General features: G+C 42.9%; 1 protein-coding gene across 3 annotated transcripts in view; it reads right to left on the bottom strand.

Annotated features, from left to right (window-relative positions):
• Nucleotides 1–21,620, bottom strand: part of TMEM230 (transmembrane protein 230) — a 77,648-nt gene that overhangs the window by 35,789 nt on the left and 20,239 nt on the right. For 2 of the 3 annotated variants that reach the window (XM_086943511.1, XM_086943512.1), the window contains 2 exons: nucleotides 4,715–4,844; nucleotides 1,321–1,443 (listed from right to left, as the gene is read on the bottom strand). In XM_086943511.1, coding sequence (XP_086799637.1) covers nucleotides 1,321–1,443; nucleotides 4,715–4,813 — 222 coding nt within the window. In that variant the 5' untranslated portion in view covers nucleotides 4,814–4,844. Of the gene's footprint in view, nucleotides 1–1,320; nucleotides 1,444–4,714; nucleotides 4,845–19,999; nucleotides 20,177–21,620 lie in introns of those variants that run through there. The other variant, XM_086943513.1, reaches the window with a different exon arrangement.

The raw sequence follows: 21,620 nt of genomic DNA, 5'->3' as shown, positions 1-21,620 counted from the left end.
TCAAATCGTTCTGTATAACAATAACTATTTTTGAACATTTTCATCACCTTACACTGAAGAAAAGAATAAAGATAACAGCATATCGGGCCAGTACCCTAGACAGTGACAATAAGGCAATAATATTACTAACGACATTTTTAGACCAAGCCTATAAAGTATTAATTTCGGGATCTATGCAAACTGCTCTTTTACATTGATTTTAAATAATGTGACTAGGTCTAAGCAAACAGTTTACACATTGATTTTAATCACATGTCTAGAACGTTTTATCGATCCCTTGATACTTTTACTGACCATGATTTTTGTATACGTTTTTATTATAATCTTTGATTAATACAATACACTTCAGATAAACTACCTATAACTTTCCATAGTATAACAATCACAGAGTATCTATTACAATAAAATAAATAAATAAAAATACTGTAGAATTTCACCCACAGCATAATAAAAAAGCAGCAAACCAATATCATGGGCTAAGAGCAAGAGGGAAATATTTTACACATATAACAATTAATAACTTTCTTTTAAACTCTGCATGTGTTAAATGGGCAAGCTGTTGTCTCTTCCTACATTTTGATATATTTGCGAGTAATCTCATCATATTTTTTATCATATTTTTACTAAGACGGAGCTGTAGTTCATATTAAGTAAAAGCTGAAGACCGATTAGAGCTTGCATAGCATTTCAAAAGTTTAAGATCCAATGATTTCCACCTCTAATTGCATTTGGCAATTTAACAGGTATCTAAATGAGCCCACTGGGGATACCCATAAATTCACGCCGTAATTACAACTTCTCTGCCAATATCTATACTTGATGTTAACAAGGCCTAATTAATACACCCTTTTGGGAAATTCAACCAGAGTTTCCATATTACCATTTCTACCGATGTAGGTGCAGTATATCTGATTCCACCATAAATCAGTAAACTTACAATTTTTCAGGTATGTTAGACATACAACTGCTTTTGGTAAAAGCAGCCAACCATTAACCAGTGAAACATGCAATGCTTTTCAGAAGCCCAGGAATAGCAGCATATACTGCAAAGCCTTTTTTGAGTCAAGAGAACACGTCCAATCCTCTTCTCCGTATCTATTGTGCACTTAGGTCCACGCTTGGCAATCTTTTCCCCCAAAACCATTATTATTTTGAATTTAAAAGAAAACAAAAGAGGTCTTTCAACAAGCTATGGTCTTCAGAATGCTAGTTTACAAGACAGGTCCTTTATTATTGCCCACAGGACAACAATTTCAATCTGAAACAAAATAAAAAACTCAAATAAAAACATGAATACATATTAAGTATAGACGTGCTTACCCCTCCGCTAATGTACCCAGTCAGCAGCAAGGCTCCTATCACAATCAGGAGGGTGCCAATGGAGAAAAGTATTGTTGCCAGTGCAATTGCCTTGTAGGGGATCTTTGGGGGGCTCTTTTTAAACTGAAGAGAAAAGCAAGGAATTATATTGTTATTGTTTGCCCTTGTTGTGGCAACTGAAATCAAAATCACCCTGTTGGGACAGCCCTCTTCCTAGCAAAGGAAAAATAAATACATACCGTATCAAAGCATCAATAACCAATGTGTTGAGAGGAAGTAATCACTTACCAACATTTCTACTGATATACCAGAAGTAAGCTATAAACACTGCCGAATCCACACAGAGAACTCAAAACTTTTGTTGCTAAAATTGTTTCTTTTTTTTATTGTACAGCTAATAAGAGAAAGAAACCAACAGCAACTACCCTAAGTAGTTAGGTAACTCAAGCCAATTCCCAAGCCTATGTATCGACGGGAGAGGAATTTTAATGAAACTTACAAGGCCGCTCCACTAGAGTAGTGGCCATCTTTTGGTCAGAGATATGTGGGGTTTCTTTGCAGGAGATATGCAGAGCAGGTACATGGTCTGTTCATAAGGCCTTTTTCTGCATTATTATTTGGATGTGGGAGCAATTATGCTATTTTTCTTGGTTCTAGAGTATTAAAAGCTGCATTGAATCAAATGCTAAAAATACTATTCAATAAACTATATACATCATGGTTGAAGTCATCATATTATTGGTGTCAGCACAAAATAAAAGCTTGACTACATCCTCACGTAGTAAGTACTGGGACAGATCACGGATTACTTACCAGTACTTTTCATTACCTTAAGTCGGTTTTCCCAACCTGTGCGCCGGAGCACCCCAGCGCGCCATCAAACCTAACCCGGGCCGCCGCTCACCAAGCACACAGTTTGGGAACCATTAATACTCAAACATACACCCAGATACTAACAAACGAATAATTACAGACTCATGTGCAATGCGTGCGCATATCATGCAGGCACCCCCGCTTCGACTTTGCCAGAGACAAAAAGAGAATAATCGGTGTGAAATTTGTTTCTCCATCATTCGGAGTTTAACACTGTAAAAAGCTGAGCAGTTTCTGTACTCAGTATAGCAGAGCTCCGGAAAGCAACCATGTTCATTACTTGCGTTTCTCCATCTATGGACATGGGCCTGGCTTGTATGGGATCACTTTAACAGAAGGGTCCGATAAGGGGTTCGGAATATATGCATACGCAGAAATATCCCCACAGATCCTTGCTCTAGATTTAAGCCAGCCGAGCTAGTGAAAGGAAGCAGTGACAAGGCAAGTGGAAGGCATACCTCCGTCCAGGGAGTACAAAAAACTGTCACACTCTATATCTGTTACTGAGGTTGCTGTTGTTTGCAGTCTAAACTCAATGCCAAAGCACCCTCGGTTTGCTTGACTAGAGAAATATTTTGTGCTGGTTTATACAAAATGCAGGTAGACACAAACATCGGCCTGGGCTACTGCTTTATTTACTTTTCTTAAGTGTATTCAAAAGCCTTTCAGTGTTCTTTCATCACAAAGAGAAGCCTGTCAGCTTCTAGGATTTAAACAAACAAAATGCAGATAGTTGTGTATGCCGGCTATGTTGTGCTAATAAGAGCATGTGGTGAAAGTGGACCACACTACAGCAGGCAGTGAAATGAGACAGTGGGGTGCCACGTTGGTGAGTGTCAGCTCCTTCACACCAGGGACAGCAATACCATTCTGCACATCTACAATGTTTGCCTCTATCCTTCCCTATTTAGTAATCATATCGTTGAGCTGACAAGGCCAGTTTTCACTCTTAAAGCCTGATCACAATTGAAGAGGAAATATGTACAAAGATTCCGGGTGGCTGGAATTTCCATTTCCAGTCGGTATCTGCTCAGATTTCCACCCATGAGTTGAAAGCTAAGCTTTCTTCTTGCTGAGCAAGCTGCTCCCATTTTCATTGCAGTTCCAGAACAGAAATATTTTAAATGACTTTACCTCTCCGAGAACCTGCGTCCCTCCAATCAGTCCTTGGCACTGCATCGGACTCCACAGTGGATAGGATAGGATATAATACCAGCATCCCAATTATTTTGTAAGGAGAAAAATGGAAGTGCTCCGTTCATCCCAATTATTTTCAGGGAGAAAAATGGAAGGGCTCCCGAGGCCGGACTTACATCCCCCCACCCAACCCAAAAAAATAACATAATGGGGGAGCCGCAGTCAACGGCCAATATGCCAAGCGTGCCGCAAGTCGGAAACATTTGCGAACCGCTGCCTTAAGTCCTAGTGTTCCCAGTCACAGCTCTCGTCCCTCCCTCCCAACAGCTTTTTGTACTTTTGCACCTACAATGTCCTATTTAGCTTAATACAAGCAGATCGGTCACAAGGGTAAGTTTGGAAGATACAAGGAAGGGACGGTCTTCTTAAAAAACCAAAGAAGAAACAAGCATTTAAAGCTAGATTTCTTCTTTGTCCTCAGCTTTAGTAGGATATCTGTTTTAAAATTTTGAGGTGGGTGGGGAGACTAACTCATGTAGTAAGAATTGTGATGAAGAAAATACAACTCAGTGTAATGAAGATTGCCAGTAAGTAATATGGCATTCACTTCAACACCACTAAGGCAGTCACATCGGTCACTGGATCACCTCTAACTGGGAGAGGCGCGAGTCTTGAGGATTCTTAAATACATAAGAATATCAAATTGAAGCTGAGTATTCTGTCTTAACAGGGCCCCAGAAAATGACAAAGTGCCATTTACTGAGCTTATACACACATATATAGTTCATATTGTTTCACGTTTTTCATATCTCATACAATCGCAAACAAGGGATTGATAAAACATTCACATTTATCCAGTTGAATAAAAAAAAAGTATATTAAAAACACTTTGCACAAATCAAATCATGAAATCCACTGAATCATAAATATTCCTAAAAACAAAATAAACACAAAACATTGATTAAAATATCAAGTGAAAAGCCACCTGCTAAATACTGCAAAAAAGTCCGGTCAGAGACTCTCAAGCAGTTTATTTCACACTGGAACTACATTAAGTGATGAGTGGAACAAACTGTAATATTTTAAATGCCGGGCGAGTGTCCAGACATGCTCGTGCCTACTCATAGGTAGCTCTGTTTCCAGGAGTGAGGTCAGGCAGCATGTGGCCACGATAAGAGGGGAGGCTCTAAGGTGGACAATTGTGAAGTATGCAGTTCATGAGTTTGCATTAGTTCAGTGGCTCCAATCTCGATATTTGAAGAACCAATCTCTCCACTTGCTCCCTGTCCCCCAGCCTGCAAACAACGACCGAGGGCAATCACAACCAAAGAAGGGAATGGTCCGCAGCAGTTAGAGGAACACCAACAACAGGCAGCCAGCTTACCTGGAGGTCGATGTATCCCTCGTCTGTGTCAGAAAGCTTGGAGTATTTCACTTTACTGCTGGGGATGCTGCCTCCCACATTATTTCTGGCAGGCATCATGAGAAGGTAGACCAGCGTCAAGGACTACAACCTGCCGGAACGGAAACAATTACTTAAGATGTTGATGGCCTCTTTCACCAATGATCTTTTAAAATACCAAATCTAGTCAAACTTCTCGACAAGAACAATGACAGTGGGCTCCCCTACTAATTTTGTAAAACCACGCATGATACCTATTTTGATAACCAAGTCAGTAAGCAAAAGTGCTAAGAAAGTATATAGTTGAACTTCTAATTTACAAATTAACTTTGTCCGAGAACCTGCATTTTACAAATATAAAAAAGGTATTCGTACAAATGATACCAGACTGAGTGGTACGGTACAGCCGATAAGATATTTGTACAGTTCGGACGTTGGAGTAAGAGTTTATGTGCGTACCTCACTCCAACATCAAAATGTACTTTTTTTTAAAATAGAAAGATAAATCACACAACAGAAAAAAATATCACATGCACCAAGTACAGCAAACAGATCAGATAGCCCTGGCGCAGTGGGCTCAATAATTAACAAACCAATAAGAATGTTCCTATACACCCATCACAGGAAATAGATATATTTCTGTCACTAATAAAGGCAGAAAGGCAAACAGAGAGAGAACATTGATGCACAGAGCATCCACAAAAACAAATATCACGGGGAACTAAAGTCTTAGAGGTGTACCAACAACTATCAATCACTAAAGAGATTCCCTCAGGTCTCCAACGGGCATCGCACACTTGTTGGCCAGATCATTAATCCAGGTCTTAGATCTGGTGGCACCTTCTCCGCAATCTGCTCCTTTCACTAGGTCTCCAGATAATTGTGTGCTGCAATGTGGTTGGAAATCACAAACTCGCAACTGGGTGGGACACCACAGGTAATTATTGCAGACAAGACAGCATCTTTTATAGTGAGGAAGCCTATTGCTCACATCAGGGTGGCATTGCTCGGGTAAAGAAATGTGAGTATGTTCCAGTCTCCTCTCACTGTATACCAGCTCTACAATCTCTCTTCACTGCCTCACTCAGATCGGCTAAAGAGAATGCCAGTCCCTGCTTCTCCTCCAAGGGAGCCTGTGGTGGGCAGGCAGGAGAATTTAACCAAAGTCATTCCAACCCCTTCCACGCATTTCATAACCTCAGAATTCAGAAAGAGCTGTAGCTTGTCAGGCAACTTGATTACTTTATCTGTTAGAAACAATGACAGGATTCCAGTTCTAGCACTCTCAAAGGTTTCGGCTTTTGATTCTAAAAGGGTAATAGTTGAAGCGTCACAGTCCACAAACTGTTGGACTTTATAACACATATGATTGCAGTCTTGAGATTGCTAGTCCATCACCCTAAACTTGTGGTCGGCATGCTCCATCTCACACTCGGTATCAATTACGCCAACCTTTGTCGCTTCAAAGGATCCTTTCATGGAGGCATTTATGCATCAATGTGTTTTTAGAACCCTGTGCGCACCATAGATACAAAGAACATCATGAGGCTTCCTCATGACAGAGCGGGCTCCAGAACTGCATGCAGCCTCTTTAAATCAGCTCCATGTGATTCACTCTACAGAGGCTGTTTTAAGCGAATAAATCCTTTTGCCCATTTGCCAGTCTTCGTTTAGTTCTCCTTAGGTGGAACCACAAAGGTCTAGTAGGCACTCTCTTACACATTCCAAATTGCCAGGAATCACTGAGTGGGGATAACAGGGCAGGCACCACCTTACCGTGGCCTACTGCCAGTGCCCAACTGGCACTGTCCACATGCTCCTCTCGCCACAATAATTTCAGCCTCAGTGGTCCATGTCACCAGTATCAACAAGAGCCTCTAAAAGAGCTCCCGAGAACCCCACACACACTCTGCAAAGTTCAGTGAGGTGGACAGATTCACAATGTGAAGCCCAGCACGGTCTGGCTGTTGCCGTGAAGCTGCTTTGGTGTCCGACACCCTGCTTCCAAGTGGCCAGCAATCCTAACAAACCCGTCCAGAAAGGGAGCGCTTCATCCAGGATATGCCTATACCCTTCAAAGAGTCTGACCCAATCTCCCATCAAAATGTTTAGCTTGTTTGTGTAACCATACCCTTGCTTGCCATGCTCCTGACTTGCACTGGAAGCTAATAAACATAAACACTGCCAAAGCCAATCTGTCTCGCCTGTAATAAGCTAGAGCTGTTGTCTTCACCATGGTTACGGGCTTTGCAAGTGCACCAAGTATATTAAAAAGTTCCAAAATAGCTGCTAGTGCATCAGCTCGCATGTGACTGCACAGCTATCCATCTTAGAATACTTTTTATTTTTACTTTGTGAGAAAAACGATTCCAAGATGGCGCATGTGCACACATTGGTGGCCATCATAGAATCCTGTCAAAGTAAAGCATTCCAAGATGACTACCCCTGCCTGCCCATGCACTAACAGCCATCTTGGAATTTCGTTTGATTATACCAGACAATTTTATTTTGCTGCTTCAAGATGGGTGACCGCTACTTTCAAATGGTAATATAGGAAATAAAGTATGCAGGAGATGCCACACAAACAGAGAGAAGTGTGAGGCTCCAGCAGAGGAGTGCAACTACTGGGGATGTGCAAAAAAATAATTTAAAAATATCAAATAAAGTGGGAAGAGCCTGAAAAGGGGGTGGGGAGTAGCAGAAAGGCTGAGGCAGTGAGGGAAAGGGTGAATAAAACCACGCACTCACATATAAAGTTCTTCAACTAAAAATAAAATACCTCTGTTAAGTCAGCATAGGAAGGATGCACCTCTTCGGAAAGGAAAAAAAGGGTAAAGAAGAAATATTACAATGGTAGGGCAAACGCAAGAGTAGGAAGAAAAAACATCAAATAAGGAGCAGGGAAGGAACTGAGATAGACAAGGGGTGACGCGAAGTTCACTCTCAGCTGTTTGGGTTTTCCACTGTCACACAGCTCAGCTATTGTTTAGGTCGAAGACTAACAGACAGCAAAGCTGTCTGGTTTGTTAACAACATTCTTGAGGCCATTCAGAAAGCTTCCCTGGGAATGGTTTCCGTCCATTGCTTCCCATAGGCTTTGTGGTTTGTATCTCACATCTGCTTACTTTCTATTTGCAGGCTTTATTTGATTTAGGGTGTCCAGCTTGAGTTCGTCACTTCCATGGCCCACACCCTATTTACTGTATTCTTCTACTAGTACTCACTCACTATAAACAGGCCTTTAAATCTTGCTCTTATTTTGTCACATATGCTGTGCATTCAAAGATATTGGTCAAATGTCAGGCTCTGTCTTTCAAGGAAGCTTGATATTTACTTTTCTTTCTCTGACTTCAAAGTGAGAGTGTTAGACCTGGCATCATTGGCATGAGTCTCTCCTCCATTTTTTGTCAATCTGCCTCCTCTGTTTACGATGTTTTGCTGGAATATTGCTTTGGGCACTGTGCCACTGCTGATCAGTGCCACAGTGCAAGTGCTCCCTATGTTAAATTGATACATTGATTGGATTCCATGATTGGCTTATTTGGTTTACTGTCAGTCCCTAGTAGAGTGCACCAGGAGTGCCAGGGCTTGTAAATACAAATGCTGCTGGTGGGCTTGCAGCACTGGTTGTGCCACCCACAGAAGCGGCCTAGTAAAATATGTCTGCCATTGCAGAACCTGCGTGCAGTCTGGTACTGCCATGCTGACTGCGCAAGTACACCTACTTGCCAGTCCCTAAAACCTTCCCTTAACTTCATGTTAGTCACCCCTATGGTAGGCCCACGGGCAGGGTGCATTGTAAGCATAAGGTAGGAAGCCCCGATGTGTGTGGCATGTCCTAATAGTGAATTCAGCCATTTTAGTTTTTCACTATTGTAAGGCTACCTGCTCTCCTTAGGCCAAGATGCCTCGGTCTGGCAACACCCACAACAAACCCTGGATGGGGGGAATTTCCGTGCCTGGACAAAGAGAACAAAGCAGAAAAGGGATACAAGAGAAGGACCCCTGAACCAAGAATTTAGATCACTTCTGACAAGGAAACCTACACCAAGGACAAGAAGCCTGCTGATCCAAGGACTTGCCTACCCCTTCTGCCAGAGTGCTGTTTGCTGGGGGGAATCCTGCAGTTGCTTCTTTATTTTTGCCAAGAAACAAGGAGAGAAGAACTGAGTGTGTACTCTCAAGCTTTGCCAAGAAAATCTCCAAGGACTGGAAGAGTGCCAGTCTCCTGCGGAAGTCACAGGGCTAAAGGACTTCGTCAACTGCTTGAACTGGAGCGTGGTGCTTCCAGTATTCTAAAGAAACCAGCAATCTCGACGTCGACGGACGCCGCCGAATCCAGCTCGACATTGTGAGTAACGGCTCCAGTGTCCCGCTTCTTCGACACCGGCCGCCGGGCCCGATCGACGCCAGTGAGTAGCGAGTTCGGCTCCAGCTCCAAGTGACCCTGTGTCTACGCCGCCGCTGATCGCATCGAGGCCGCAGCCCTTCACGACGCCGTGAGTGCTGCTCAGTCTTGCAACGACATCTACGACGACGCCGTATCCCGCTTCGCCACTGTGAGCGCTGCTCCAGCCTGACACATGTCAACGCCGCTGCAGATCGCTCCGACTCCGAGGCCCGATCGACACTGAAGACTCGACGCCGATACGTCTCGACACCGTAGACCATTGTTGCTTCATTTCCAAAGGTACTGTGTTTTGTGGGGTCTGTTTCGACTCGGGGCTCGACGTAGCGCTCCTCGCGGTCGACGCCGAACCTTTGAGATAACTTTGCCTCGACGTCGTGTAACTCCTGTGGGGGTTACATTGTTGCCAAGAACTGTGCTTTAAAGAAGAAGATTTACTTTTGTTGCTAAAGAATCGTTTACTAAGAAGAGACTTTACCTGAACTATTATTTTTCCTTCGAAAGAGTATTTATTAAGATTGTGGTATATTTTTGTCGTTATTTGGTCTTGTGCTATGAATCTGCATTCACTCACATTTGAAACACCTTCACCATGCATTCCACTAACACGCATACTTTTACCACACTTATTGTTACTGAAAAATCCTGACACCGTCACAAACTATTAACAAATTATACATTAATTCTTAATACATTATTTAAAATTATATATATATGTATTGTAATAAATTACTTTTGTTGTGTACAGGTTTGGTACTATTTCAAAATGTTATATTTTTGGGGGAGCCCTTTCTAGGTCTTGCCTAGCAATGCAGCGCATGCGCTACTCGCCTTGGCTAGATCTATTGTCGCCGGTTCTTCTTGCAAAGGGAGACAGTAGAGGTGCACGCGTAAGGACAGGAGATGTGCACGCGTACGGGTCATGTGTACGCTTGCACATCTCCTGTCCTTCCCTGTGTCCTGCTCCGCAAAGCCGTCTATTTTGCTTTGGGCGTTTCTGGCATACTGTGAGGCATTAAGTGCGCATGTGGTTTTCACACACCCATGCATGGCTTAGCCGGTGCTTTCAGTTTCCTGCATACTGATCCTAGAAGTAACGACCACTAGCTAGTCAGATACAGCAATGGGTGTCTTACAAGGGTGCGCGCTTCCCGCGGTCAGAGAAAGTTCACCTCCCACTGCCGGGCATCCTCGCTGCTTCGCGGGTCTCCTCTGGCCTGGCACAGCTCCACGACAGGCTGCGAGTGCACATGATTTGGGTGCCTTTCCTGGGGAAAGCCAGGCGGGTGCGCGCCGCTCCGGGCAGCGGTTCGCACGCGCCACCCCTTCGCTGTAGGAGGGATTGGAGAAGAGAGATGCTGGGGCTCACAGTGCAAGACGCTCGCTCTTCGTATGTTAAAAGCTGCCTGGGTGTCTCCGAATGGCCTCTAGTCTTTCTAAACGATGACATTAAAGAACGATTTCCATAGCTACCAGGATTTCCGTTTGAGTATGTGTTACATTTCCATGTTTTGTTGTGGTTATGTGACTTTGAATACATTTTTTGTAACAGAAGAAGTGGCGCTTTTTAAACAAATAGAACAAAACGGCTATTGCCAGGAAATAAAGTAAATGTCAGACGTTAGCTTTTTTTGTGTAATATAATGCATTAGAAGCAATTTTAAACAGATCAGTTTGGAAAGTGATAGTGAGAAAGCCAGGACTGATAGTAGCGTCAGTCCACCAAGACTTCAAGCTTGCCACTTCCACATAACCCCACTACACATTTGCACGAACAGTCACACCAGCATACAAACACACAGTATTTCAACAAGCATTTGTAATGCAATAGGTCTAGCTTTTGTGAGAGTTTAAGCTATTAGCATTGTAAATGACAATGCCTTTTATGTATGTTTTAAAAACGAAAACATAAATAAAAGGCATTGTAATTTACAATGTCAATAGCTGAAACTCGCGTAAATGCGAGACCTACTGCACTGCAAATGCTTGTTTAATTACCCGTAAAATTATATAAAAGCGTGTCACATTAAGAAACACTGCCACCTACTCTTCAAATGCGTGGTAAAGTTTGACGTTGTAAAAACTTGCATGCCAACAGTCTTTATGATGTAAAAAAATGTGTGAGAAATGTTATACGAAGTAAAAACTTCGGAGTAAACCCTGTTTACCGTGTGAGTGTGCTGTATAGTTTCATCAGTAAAACTGTAAGCCTGGGCAAATGTAATGGCACTTTTAATTGAAGGTATATTGTCTGTAATAGCAGTGCCCTACTACACCATGCATACTCCACTTTACCCCACTCCACACTGGGTCACTGCAATCTACGCCACTCCATGCCACTGTAATTTACGGTGCACCACAGCACTCTATGACACTGCACTGTACACCTCTTACTCTATACCTCTCTACGCCAATACACTCTACCCCTTTCTACTATGCACCACTGCACTCTACACAACTCGAGTCTATTCGTCCCCACTCTACTCTACGCCACTCCATTCTACTCTGCAACACTGCACTCTCTACCACTGCATTCTACTCTGTACCACTCCAAGCTACTACTCTATACCACTCCACTCTGCACCACTCTACCCAGTCTACTCTGCACCACTCTACTCTATACCACTGCTCTCTACGCTACTTTACTCATTTCCAATGTACTCTATGCTACTGCACTCAACACCAACTGGAGAGGAGAGTGGAGAGGTGTGGTGCAGCGGCCAGGGCAGCTGACTTCGGAGCACAGGGTTCATGGTTCGACCCCCAGCTCCGGCAGCAGCTCAGCTCAGCACCATGTGACTCTGGGCAATAGCTCACTTAATTTCCACGACGGCCCCCAGCGCCTTGAGACCCTTAAGGGTGCGTAGTTCGTTCTTTACAAATACGGATTTACATTTTTTAAAATATATTCTTTTACCAACTACTCTGCATTATTGCATTCTATGCCACTAAACAACACTCTGCTCTATGCCACTGCTCTCTACACCGCTTTACTCTATGCCACTCTACTCTATGCCTCCCTGCACCATTGCGCTCTATGGCACTGCATTCTATGCTACTTTATTCTACTCTGCACCACTGTACTATATGCCACTGTTCTCTACGACACTATATAGGCTGCACCACCGCACTATGCCACTGCATTCAACTCCATGCCACTAGACTCTACTTCACTCTACTCTGAAACAATCTACTTTACACAACTTCACTCTATGCCACTGTACACAGTGGCACTCCACCCTGCGCAACTGCACTCTACGCCATAGCACCCTTTGTCACAGCACCGTACCCCACTTTACTCAAAACCAATGTACTTTACGCCACTGCAGTCTATGCAAATCTACTTTGCACTGCTATACTTTATGTCACTTCATTCTAGACCACTGTGCAACACTACACTCCACTCCACTCCACGATACTCTACCATGTGATGCTCTACTCCATTAAACTCTACTACACACACCACTTCTCCACTCTCTGCAACTGCCTCTATGCCACTCCTTGCCACCTTACTCCACTCTTTTCTATGACACACTATTCCACTTTACTCTAGTCCACTACTCCACTCTACGTCATACTACTCAACAACACTCTACGACATTCCACTCTAATAGGCTACTCCACTCTACGACAATCTGTTCTGCTCTACGCCACTCTACAACACTAATACACTCTGCACAACACCTTCTATGCCACTCAACTCTGCTCTACGACACTCCACAACACTCTATTGCCACTCTACTCTGACACTCTACTACCTCCATGACACTCACTGAACTCTATGTCACTCCACGACTCTCTGCACCACTCCATAACACTACACTTCAATCCACTCCATGCACTCTACTTTATGCCACTAACTTTTAGCCACGCTGAACAGTAGCCACACTGGTGAACAACATAGCTAAAACATATAGGTAATGCGAATGAATCTTGCATAGGCAAGACCTACTAGGTTTACCAATGCTTGTTTTATGTTTTGGGACACTTCGATCTCATGCCTTCATAACTTTTATCCACATCAGAAATCCAGGCCAAATTTGCATCCTTTTTCTACCTTACACACCTTAGGGATTTTAAAGGTCCCCTAGGGTGTGTGGATTAAATTGGAGGGAACTGAGAAAACAGTCAGAATAAAGCAAATGTTTGTTTTTGTTGGAGAGATGAAGAATCTGTGCTGTGCAAAAAAAGTGCATGGGTGTTTTTTTCTCTAAAAATGGCATCAGCAAAATGGTTTGCTGTGGCAAGATCACAATCTTCCCAGCTTTAAGGTACAAGCAGAGTTGTAAAAGAAAAATTTGTAAGTACAGTTTTTGCATCTTTCTTTTCCTTTTTTTGTGGTTTAAACCTAATTGCCTACTAGTCTGTGGTGGAAATAGGTGTGATACCCATTAGTTAACTGGGAAAGCTACACGTTTCTGAAAACTAGACAAAATTCCAAATTTAGCAAGGTTCCATTTGTTAGATTACTCATGGTTTCACAAAATTCTAAATGTTGAAATAAAAACATAACATTTGGTGACAATGTTTTCATCTGCTATTTTTTGCACTAATGGGCGATTTACCATTACGTAAGTAAGACACTAGTGGTTGCATGGATATAGAATGTTTGCGGTTAGTAAAAAAACAAGCAAAACCCAGAGCCAACAACTGAGCTGCAGCTTATAATAAATGAAAAATGGGTATTCAAGATAGTGAGATTAGGAATATTGGTTATTTGTATACCTCCAATTTTAGGGCTAGCAATACTATCATATGTGAATCAGAGAGCCTTCTGCAAAGTGTATTTTTTCTTGCAGCCTGGCTTAAAAAGGAGCAAAACTCAATTGGTCATAAAAGATGTTATTCTTTTCTGTGTTCACACACTTTTCCCAATAAAAACAATACCCCACTTTCATGGCTGGGCCTATTGTCTGTGACAGGAAAGGCCCCAAGACACAACATGGAGACATCATTGTTTTGGCATGAAAAACAACTCATTTTAGCATTGTGGGTAGCTGTGCAATTTCGGCCTGGGTTCAGCTGCCACCCAAGTAAATCGACCAAACTCAGACATTTATGAAAACTTGATACCCATGGATGTCTTGCGTGGATTCCACAACATTTTCTTGACCACAATGTCCTGAAAAACGTATTCTGCTTGAAATCACACATTTGAACACTTTCGTGAGGGAAGGTTCTGAAATCTGCAGAGATCCCCAACATTTTTACCACTCACTGTTCTCATGCTTCCCCTGTTAAAACCGGTACCATACTTATGTGGTTGGCCTTAATACTGGTGACAGGAAGGATCCCAAAATTTACCTAACCATGGACGATGTGGACACGATATTGACGTTGCATGGTCCCTTGTTTAATCCATTCCTGTTGCAGGTGCCCATTTCCACCCCCGGGTTCCAGAAAGACTATTGCACAGAGGGATGGGGAAACCCAGGCACAGCCCCCCTGTGTCATTTCCAGCGCTGCCTCTCCCATGTTGATAGGGGCCCTCCCTGGCCCTGATCAAAAGTGAAAGAAAAACGCGCCATTAGCGCAGTCTGCTCTTAATTTTATTTAGCTGTGGCATCACCAAGCACAGCGTGGTGTGCATCTCAGCAAAATAAAAATAAAAACATTTTTTACCCGGGACACAAGAGGAGCATTTCCCTCACATACCAAACTTGATTTTGAAGAAAATGTTTGTGGTTTTTTCATCATAAACGTTTTCTTTCCAGGACTATGAATGATCCGTTGACGCTCACCGCACTGTGAAGGTTAAGTCAGTTAAGTAAGGGATACAATACCACCTGTAGCTAGCCCACAAAAACCACTAGCTCACTCATATGGTCTTGAAAACCTGTATTCCCCAACAACCTGGAAATTCCTGAGGTGGGGGGCCTATAATCTGACTGCACATTTGATGCCTACTTACGCATACGTTCGATCAATTTTTAGTAAGGTAGCCAGACCCGGTAGCGGACCCCATTTGGAGTTGTCCTGGGGTGTGAAAGACCTAGAGGAAATGATGGGGGAGACAATAAAAATAAAATAATAATAATATTGTCTTCCAACCATTTTCTCTAGGTCTTACACACCACAGGACAACTCCAACTGGGGTCCTCTACCGGTCTGGCTACCTTACTAAAAATTGATCGAACCAGCCCCATGGTAGCGCACACTGACCGCACAACTTCACATATGGTCCTGAAGAAGTGCCACTAGACCCGTTAGGGGCTCTACAGGCACGAAACATGTCGACCTACCACACTAATTTAGCCCTGTAGGAACATTACACCCTTGCAGGGGCTTACCCATATTTTAATTAGGCTAGAGCTACCACAGGAATAAAATACATTACAGTAGGACCGCTCTAGACTTATTTTATCTAACTAGCCCAGTGCACTACCAAGCCCTCAAACCCGCATACACCCAACAGCTTCTTCAAAACATCTCCTCCAAACAGCCCCGTTCATGTGTGCCCGTCAGGCATTACAGCGCCTTCCCGACGAGAAGCAAGGCCCACCGATGAAGCATGACATCACCAGGGGTGTGTGAGGGCATCACGAAGAAAGACCTACCTTTCCCTTTCCCTAGGAACTGCACACCCCTTTGGAACTCATTTCGTCCCTGGAGCTTGTGTGCGGGACCTGCCTAAATATAGATCCTGGTTCCCTTTTTTGTGATGAAATAAGCAATTGCCCAGGGGCCCCACCTGCCATAATAACATGATACATTGCTCAAAAAGCCAGCTTCTTTTTCTAATCTAATAGCGAGCATCCATAACAAACTTTATTACATTTACTAAAGGTTTTTACAATACGGCAAAGTCACACAAAGTGATGCAAAGCATGGCAGACTCTTGCAAGTATGTTTACTTTCCAGCGCAAAATGTATTATGTGCTGGAAAGGTGGCAGCTTCTCAGCACAGATAGTGCTTTGCATCCCTTTGCACCAAAGGGGCATTACATGGGTGTAACCTGGACAGATTAGCAAATTTTGATGTAAAACTCAATCTACTAATGGTCAGATTAGGCTTTGCTTAAAAATAATAACACCTCTTCGAAGCAGGCTCCAACATGAAGAAATGTTTTCCTTTCTCAAAAAATGCAACACATTGCATCTGTGGTGCACTGTACACCACACACGATGCGTACAATGTTTAAGAATTATCTTGGCATAGGGTTTTTACTGGAAGGGTATGGTTCCAGTAGAAATGTCAAAAAGCACACACACACCTCTGCACAGTGGTGCAAGGGTTGTGCGTAGTGCTAGGCAGCCAGTTTGTGCACTAGCACAGGAGTATGGTGTAGAAGAAGGTCACTTTTAATAAGTATCACTCAGTGATGCTTTCTTCACTTGCACAATGCAACACAGCAACTTTGGTTGAGGCGCTGAGTTGCCCTAAAAAAATTATACCTTTGCCCAATACAATTAGTGTGCATGCCCGGCCTGTCCAGCTTTAACCCTTGCACTCTCTGACAGTTGGTGGTAATTAAACTGCACCATTATCTTTCTATGCAATTTCTCTATCCTTATTTCAACTTTCCTATTCTAGATAACCTTCTCTCTTAACCTCTCTCCCTATTTCTCTAAGCACCGCCATACTCTCTCTCAAACACAGCTCTCTCTACTTGTCCTTTGTCTTTTTCACTTCTCCCTCATTTACCTCACTCAAATGTATCTCCCTCTAGATCTCTCACATGACTTTGCTTTTCTCTCCATCACTCTCTGCGCCTACATCTATATCCATCACTCTCAATCCCCTGTCCTTAGCTCAACTCTCTAATGGATCACTCTCGCTATACCTCGCTGTTCTTTTTCAATCTGACCTCCCTGCAACTCTCCTCAATCTACTTCACTTCTCATACCATACCTCTATCTTTATCACACTTCTCCATGTCTCTACTTCCTTAGCTCTCTCTTAGCCCATTCTCTACCACCACACCCTCACTTACCTTTCTACCTCTTTGCTCTTTCTACCTTACATTTATCTCACTACTGCACCTCCTTCACCCAAACTTCTCTTGCATTACCTAACCTCTAAATTTACCTCACTGTTAGTACACTACCACACCTCTCCACCTCACATTTCTCTTTTTCTACCTCTGTTCCCTTTCATTCAACTCTCAAACGGCCTCAAGGCCAAAGCGGTTTTAGCAGTGTCAAACCATCCAATTCGGTAAATCAGAGGGTTTGCGAAGGCTAAAACCCCTGTTATAATGTACTAAACACATTTGAACATTCAGAAGAGGATTTCCAAATCAGTAAATGGGTTTAGAATCATTATTTGAAAGAAGCATGTTTTAGGCACACCTTCCGAATAGTGAATCTGAGCCTGCTGTATCAAAATATTGCGACCGTGGTCACAAAATATTGAAATTTTACAGACTCCCAAGTTGGGGTGGTAACTGATTCGTAATGGGCACATTCCCCTATGTGAATCTTGAAAACGTTTTCATTGCCAACACTATGTAACTTTTGGAAAAAAGAAAACGTATTTTTTTAAACCCAGTCTTATTTTTTTTTTTTTTAACGGCAATGGGCTGCATTGGTTTTTAAAGTGGTCTTTATTTCAACACACTCACATACAAGGTGGTTTGAAGTCGCTTACAGACACCATCCTTGTGAATGTGGCCAAAGGCAGTGGTTGCAATTACGACCTACCTAAAAAATATTAATTAGGCAGGCAATTTTGCAACATCCTGCGATTTAGTATTTTGTGAACTGAACTACCAGTAAATAGGTCATTTTTCAAAATCTGAAAAGAGTTTAAAAAAAGTCAATGCACAATTTGCAACCTTTTTTTGCTTATCAATTCTTAGTATGTGAGGGTCTAAACATCTTACTTCTTCCTGGCTACCTCTATTTCTCTACTACTTTTACTCTATCAACAATCCCTTTCCCTCTCCCTCGCTCTCTCACTATCTCTCTCTCTCTCGCAAATACTTCTTCCCAATGATCTGCATCTCCATTTCAGCTCACCCCCTTCTCACCTCAACTATTTCTCTCGCCCCCTTTTTAAATAGATCTCACTACCAAACCATTTCTTCCTCTCACAGCTCTCTACCTCTGTATAAACTCCACGCCACTTTCTCTGTGCCACGTATGTCTCTCAACTTCCTCTTATCACCACCAAGTTCCTCTTTCTACCCTTCACCCATCTCGCTATCATACTCTCTTCTCCAGTACAGTTAATGCCCGACCCATTTCTATATATCTTTTCTCGTTTTGGCTCTACCTGGCATCTTTTTGTTTTTTCCTCAAGTCTCTAAGTCTACATACCTTTCACTGCCCTTACCTCTCTCATATTCACCTCTTTTTCTACATTATCTTTCTCACTCCCTCACACTCCTCACATCATTTTTTTTTTTTAAATTTTTAAAACCTTTATTGAAAAAAGTGCACACTGCTATTCAGCCTGACATCCCGGAGGCAAGGCAGCATCGTGAAGTAGAAGAGTAATAGTGCAAGAGCGTTTAACACAGTACTGTGAAGGTTGTTTTTATATTTTGTAGATAGAAGAACATTAGAACACTCCTCACATCATTGTACTCCACTGACTCTCTCTGCATTTCCTTCTCCCTTTCTCTATCTTTCTCTACTGCACTCTAAAATGATCCCCTTTGTAGCTCTTTATCCTTTCTTCTGGCTATCTCACATTTCTTTATTAACTTCTCTCCCTACCTCACATATCTTTAAACATAATCTCGATCTCTACTCCGGCTACTGGTAGCCAAAGAAGTCATACATATAAATAGAAGAAGTGGGCCAAGACAGGAAAAGCAAAATTAGGAGAAAGTTATTTGATTTTTACCAACAGAATGGTGAAACTGCTCAGAACAGTGCTTTAATTTTCAATGTTGCAGCAAGAAATCCAGTATATAAGACATTACACATTCGCAGGAATGCTAACATTTTAATCATTATGTGTCATGTCTTATTTTAAAGTTATGCACTAGTACACCAAACATCTAACAAGTAACCCATAGCATATTTTTCCAATGGAAGTAGCACCCTGGTTAGACACTGAATAGCTGGTATTGCAACTAAAACAAATCTAGATCAAATCTCAAATAGAAATGGTCTCATCGATGCTTGTTCAACCATTCATTCTGGTACTATGTGGCTGGATGACAGCAGGCACTTTGAGCTTTTAGTTGCATTTCTGGGTCCCTGTTTCTGAAGGTCTAACATATAACTGAATATTGTTCAGCATCACTAGGGCTTTAATGACCCGAAAAGGGGTAAAAAAGTTAAAGTTGTTCCTAAAAAGGGGTCACAAAGATATATATTGCTGAGGACCCAAACATCTTTAAGATGTCACTTGGTTGGCTGACTCTATAATCAAGTAGTGCAATGTCTGCAATACTTGCCATGCAAGCAAGTGGATTATTAGTCGGGGCGAATGGTAGTCCACCAATAGTAATTATGCCACTATTTCTGTTACTGGGCCCAGTAAAGGTTTCAGTAATATAAATCCGAATTCAACCTATGGTACTTGTGCCACAAAGCAGACAGGCTTAACTTAAGAAAACGTGTAAATCATTTACAAGTTCTAAAACAGTGAAGAAGTAAAAAATACAAAAACAATAAAAAAAATCGTAGCACATTTTTTAAAAATTGAGATTCATTTAATCAACAAAATGACACCAAAATGACAATAAAAATCCAATATGCGTAACGGGAGATATGAATTTTTAAAGTTTAACACCTTGGCTGCTAGGTGTTTTCCCCTCCTGTGCTGCAGGTCATTGTTTCCCATTGTTTCATGACGAGCTGAGCTCGTCATCAGCACAGCTCAACCGTGCATCATGACGAGCTGAGCTCGTCATCAGCATCGAAAGGGTTAAATAAAAATAGTGTCAAAATTGGTTACACACCAATCACGGTCATCTGGTTGTGCTCGGCTTGTACCTTGATACCATTTCTGGCTGACCATGATGGAGCATGGGTCAGGCAATAAAACCAGGTTCGTTCCAGTCAGTTGTTTCACCTTCTGACTTGGCCCTTGAAACAGAAGTCCAAAATCCGCAGCGGGGAATGACAGCAGGCAGTGGCTAAAAAAGGGCACACAAAACCTATCAGACATTGGACGTGGTCCGAGAGAAGCTGTTGACTTTTGGCAGGAAAGCTCTGCGTGGATGATATTCAAAATTTGTGTCAAATTATGTTTTTTCACTGGCAGGGTACTTTCGGCGCATTCGCCCTGTGAAGATTTCTACCTTTGCACATACTCTCCTTTTTAGGTCTCGCCTGTCAATGCAGCTTGCGAGAATATAGGGGATTATCCAGAGGTTAACCAAACTGGCGATTTCATCCAGTGCCCGTGAAAAGCAAGCTCAATGCGCAAGCGCATTGACATAAAGCACGTGCACATCAAAGCCAGCCATCTGTTCCCCAGCTCCTCCCCTAATTATTCACGGCAAGCCGGTCGTACTTTCACTTTCACGGCCGCCAGGCCGTGTCTCGCGTTAATCCTCCCCCCTCCCATTTCCCCACAGTAATGCCAACAGCTTTTACAGCTTGATTCTCTTTCGCAATCTTCTCTTTGCTTCTTTCCGCTCACCCTGTTATCTTCTTCCTCTCACATTCTCTTCTTTTTGTTAATGCGCCTCCGCCAGTCCCTCTATCCTCAGTCTACACCCCCTTGTGCTAATATTGTCTTTCCTTTGATCCTTTCTCATTCTTCCTCTCGCTCCTTTTTGTACCATCGTCCATCTCTTTGTGTTCTCCTGCGCATATGCCCCTCCGAGCCTACCCGCCGAACCCACTCTGCTTTCTCCCTTACATCTCCCAAGCTCTGTCTCTCTCGCCTCCATTTCCATTGTTGCCCAAAGTCCGAGGCTGTCTGACATCTTTACTGTGTGAAGATCAGGTGTGTGCAGCTAAATTCAAGGGTAAAATGATGAGTGGCAACAAGGTCATATCAGTAAATACGAGTCTTTATTTCACCCTTGTTTAACTTGTTTTTTCTTTTTAGCTCCGGTCGACATATGCTGCGTGTTTTTTACAGCTACTTTACACGGCAGGGATGCACCTTCTTGACGATGGCCCTCGGTCTGCCATCAGTTTGCCTCTGGCTTTGTTCATGCCGCACAAGTGGAAGGTTCAGTCTGATGAGTTTTTGCCCCCTTGGCACAGCCACAAGTAGAGTCTTTCTTATAGACGGCGCCACCATTTACGACTAATCAATAGCGCCTCGAGCTGCTCACTCTCCCTCTCCCCCGCCCCCCACCCCATCCGACTTGTTTTTCTTTTAACTGTACCCCAACCGAAACTGACTCAGAAGGATGAAAGGCTTTTGCATGCGACTACCCAACTCATGCGAGCACCCCCCAAGTTCTTCCTGCGCACCGCCGATTACCACACCCCCCGCATTCCTTCACTTCCATTGAACTGCGCAGTCCCGGACACAATTCCCCTGCACACATGCCCCTTTAGCTTCCTCCCGAGCCATGCGATCCTCCCCACGGCCCTCACTCATCCAAATTTGAACTCAAC

The sequence above is a fragment of the Lissotriton vulgaris genome, chromosome 11 (genome assembly GCF_964263255.1).
Source record: "Lissotriton vulgaris chromosome 11, aLisVul1.2, whole genome shotgun sequence".
NCBI classification, from domain to species: Eukaryota; Metazoa; Chordata; class Amphibia; order Caudata; family Salamandridae; genus Lissotriton; species Lissotriton vulgaris.
This window is presented reverse-complemented; position numbering and strand designations above follow the sequence as displayed.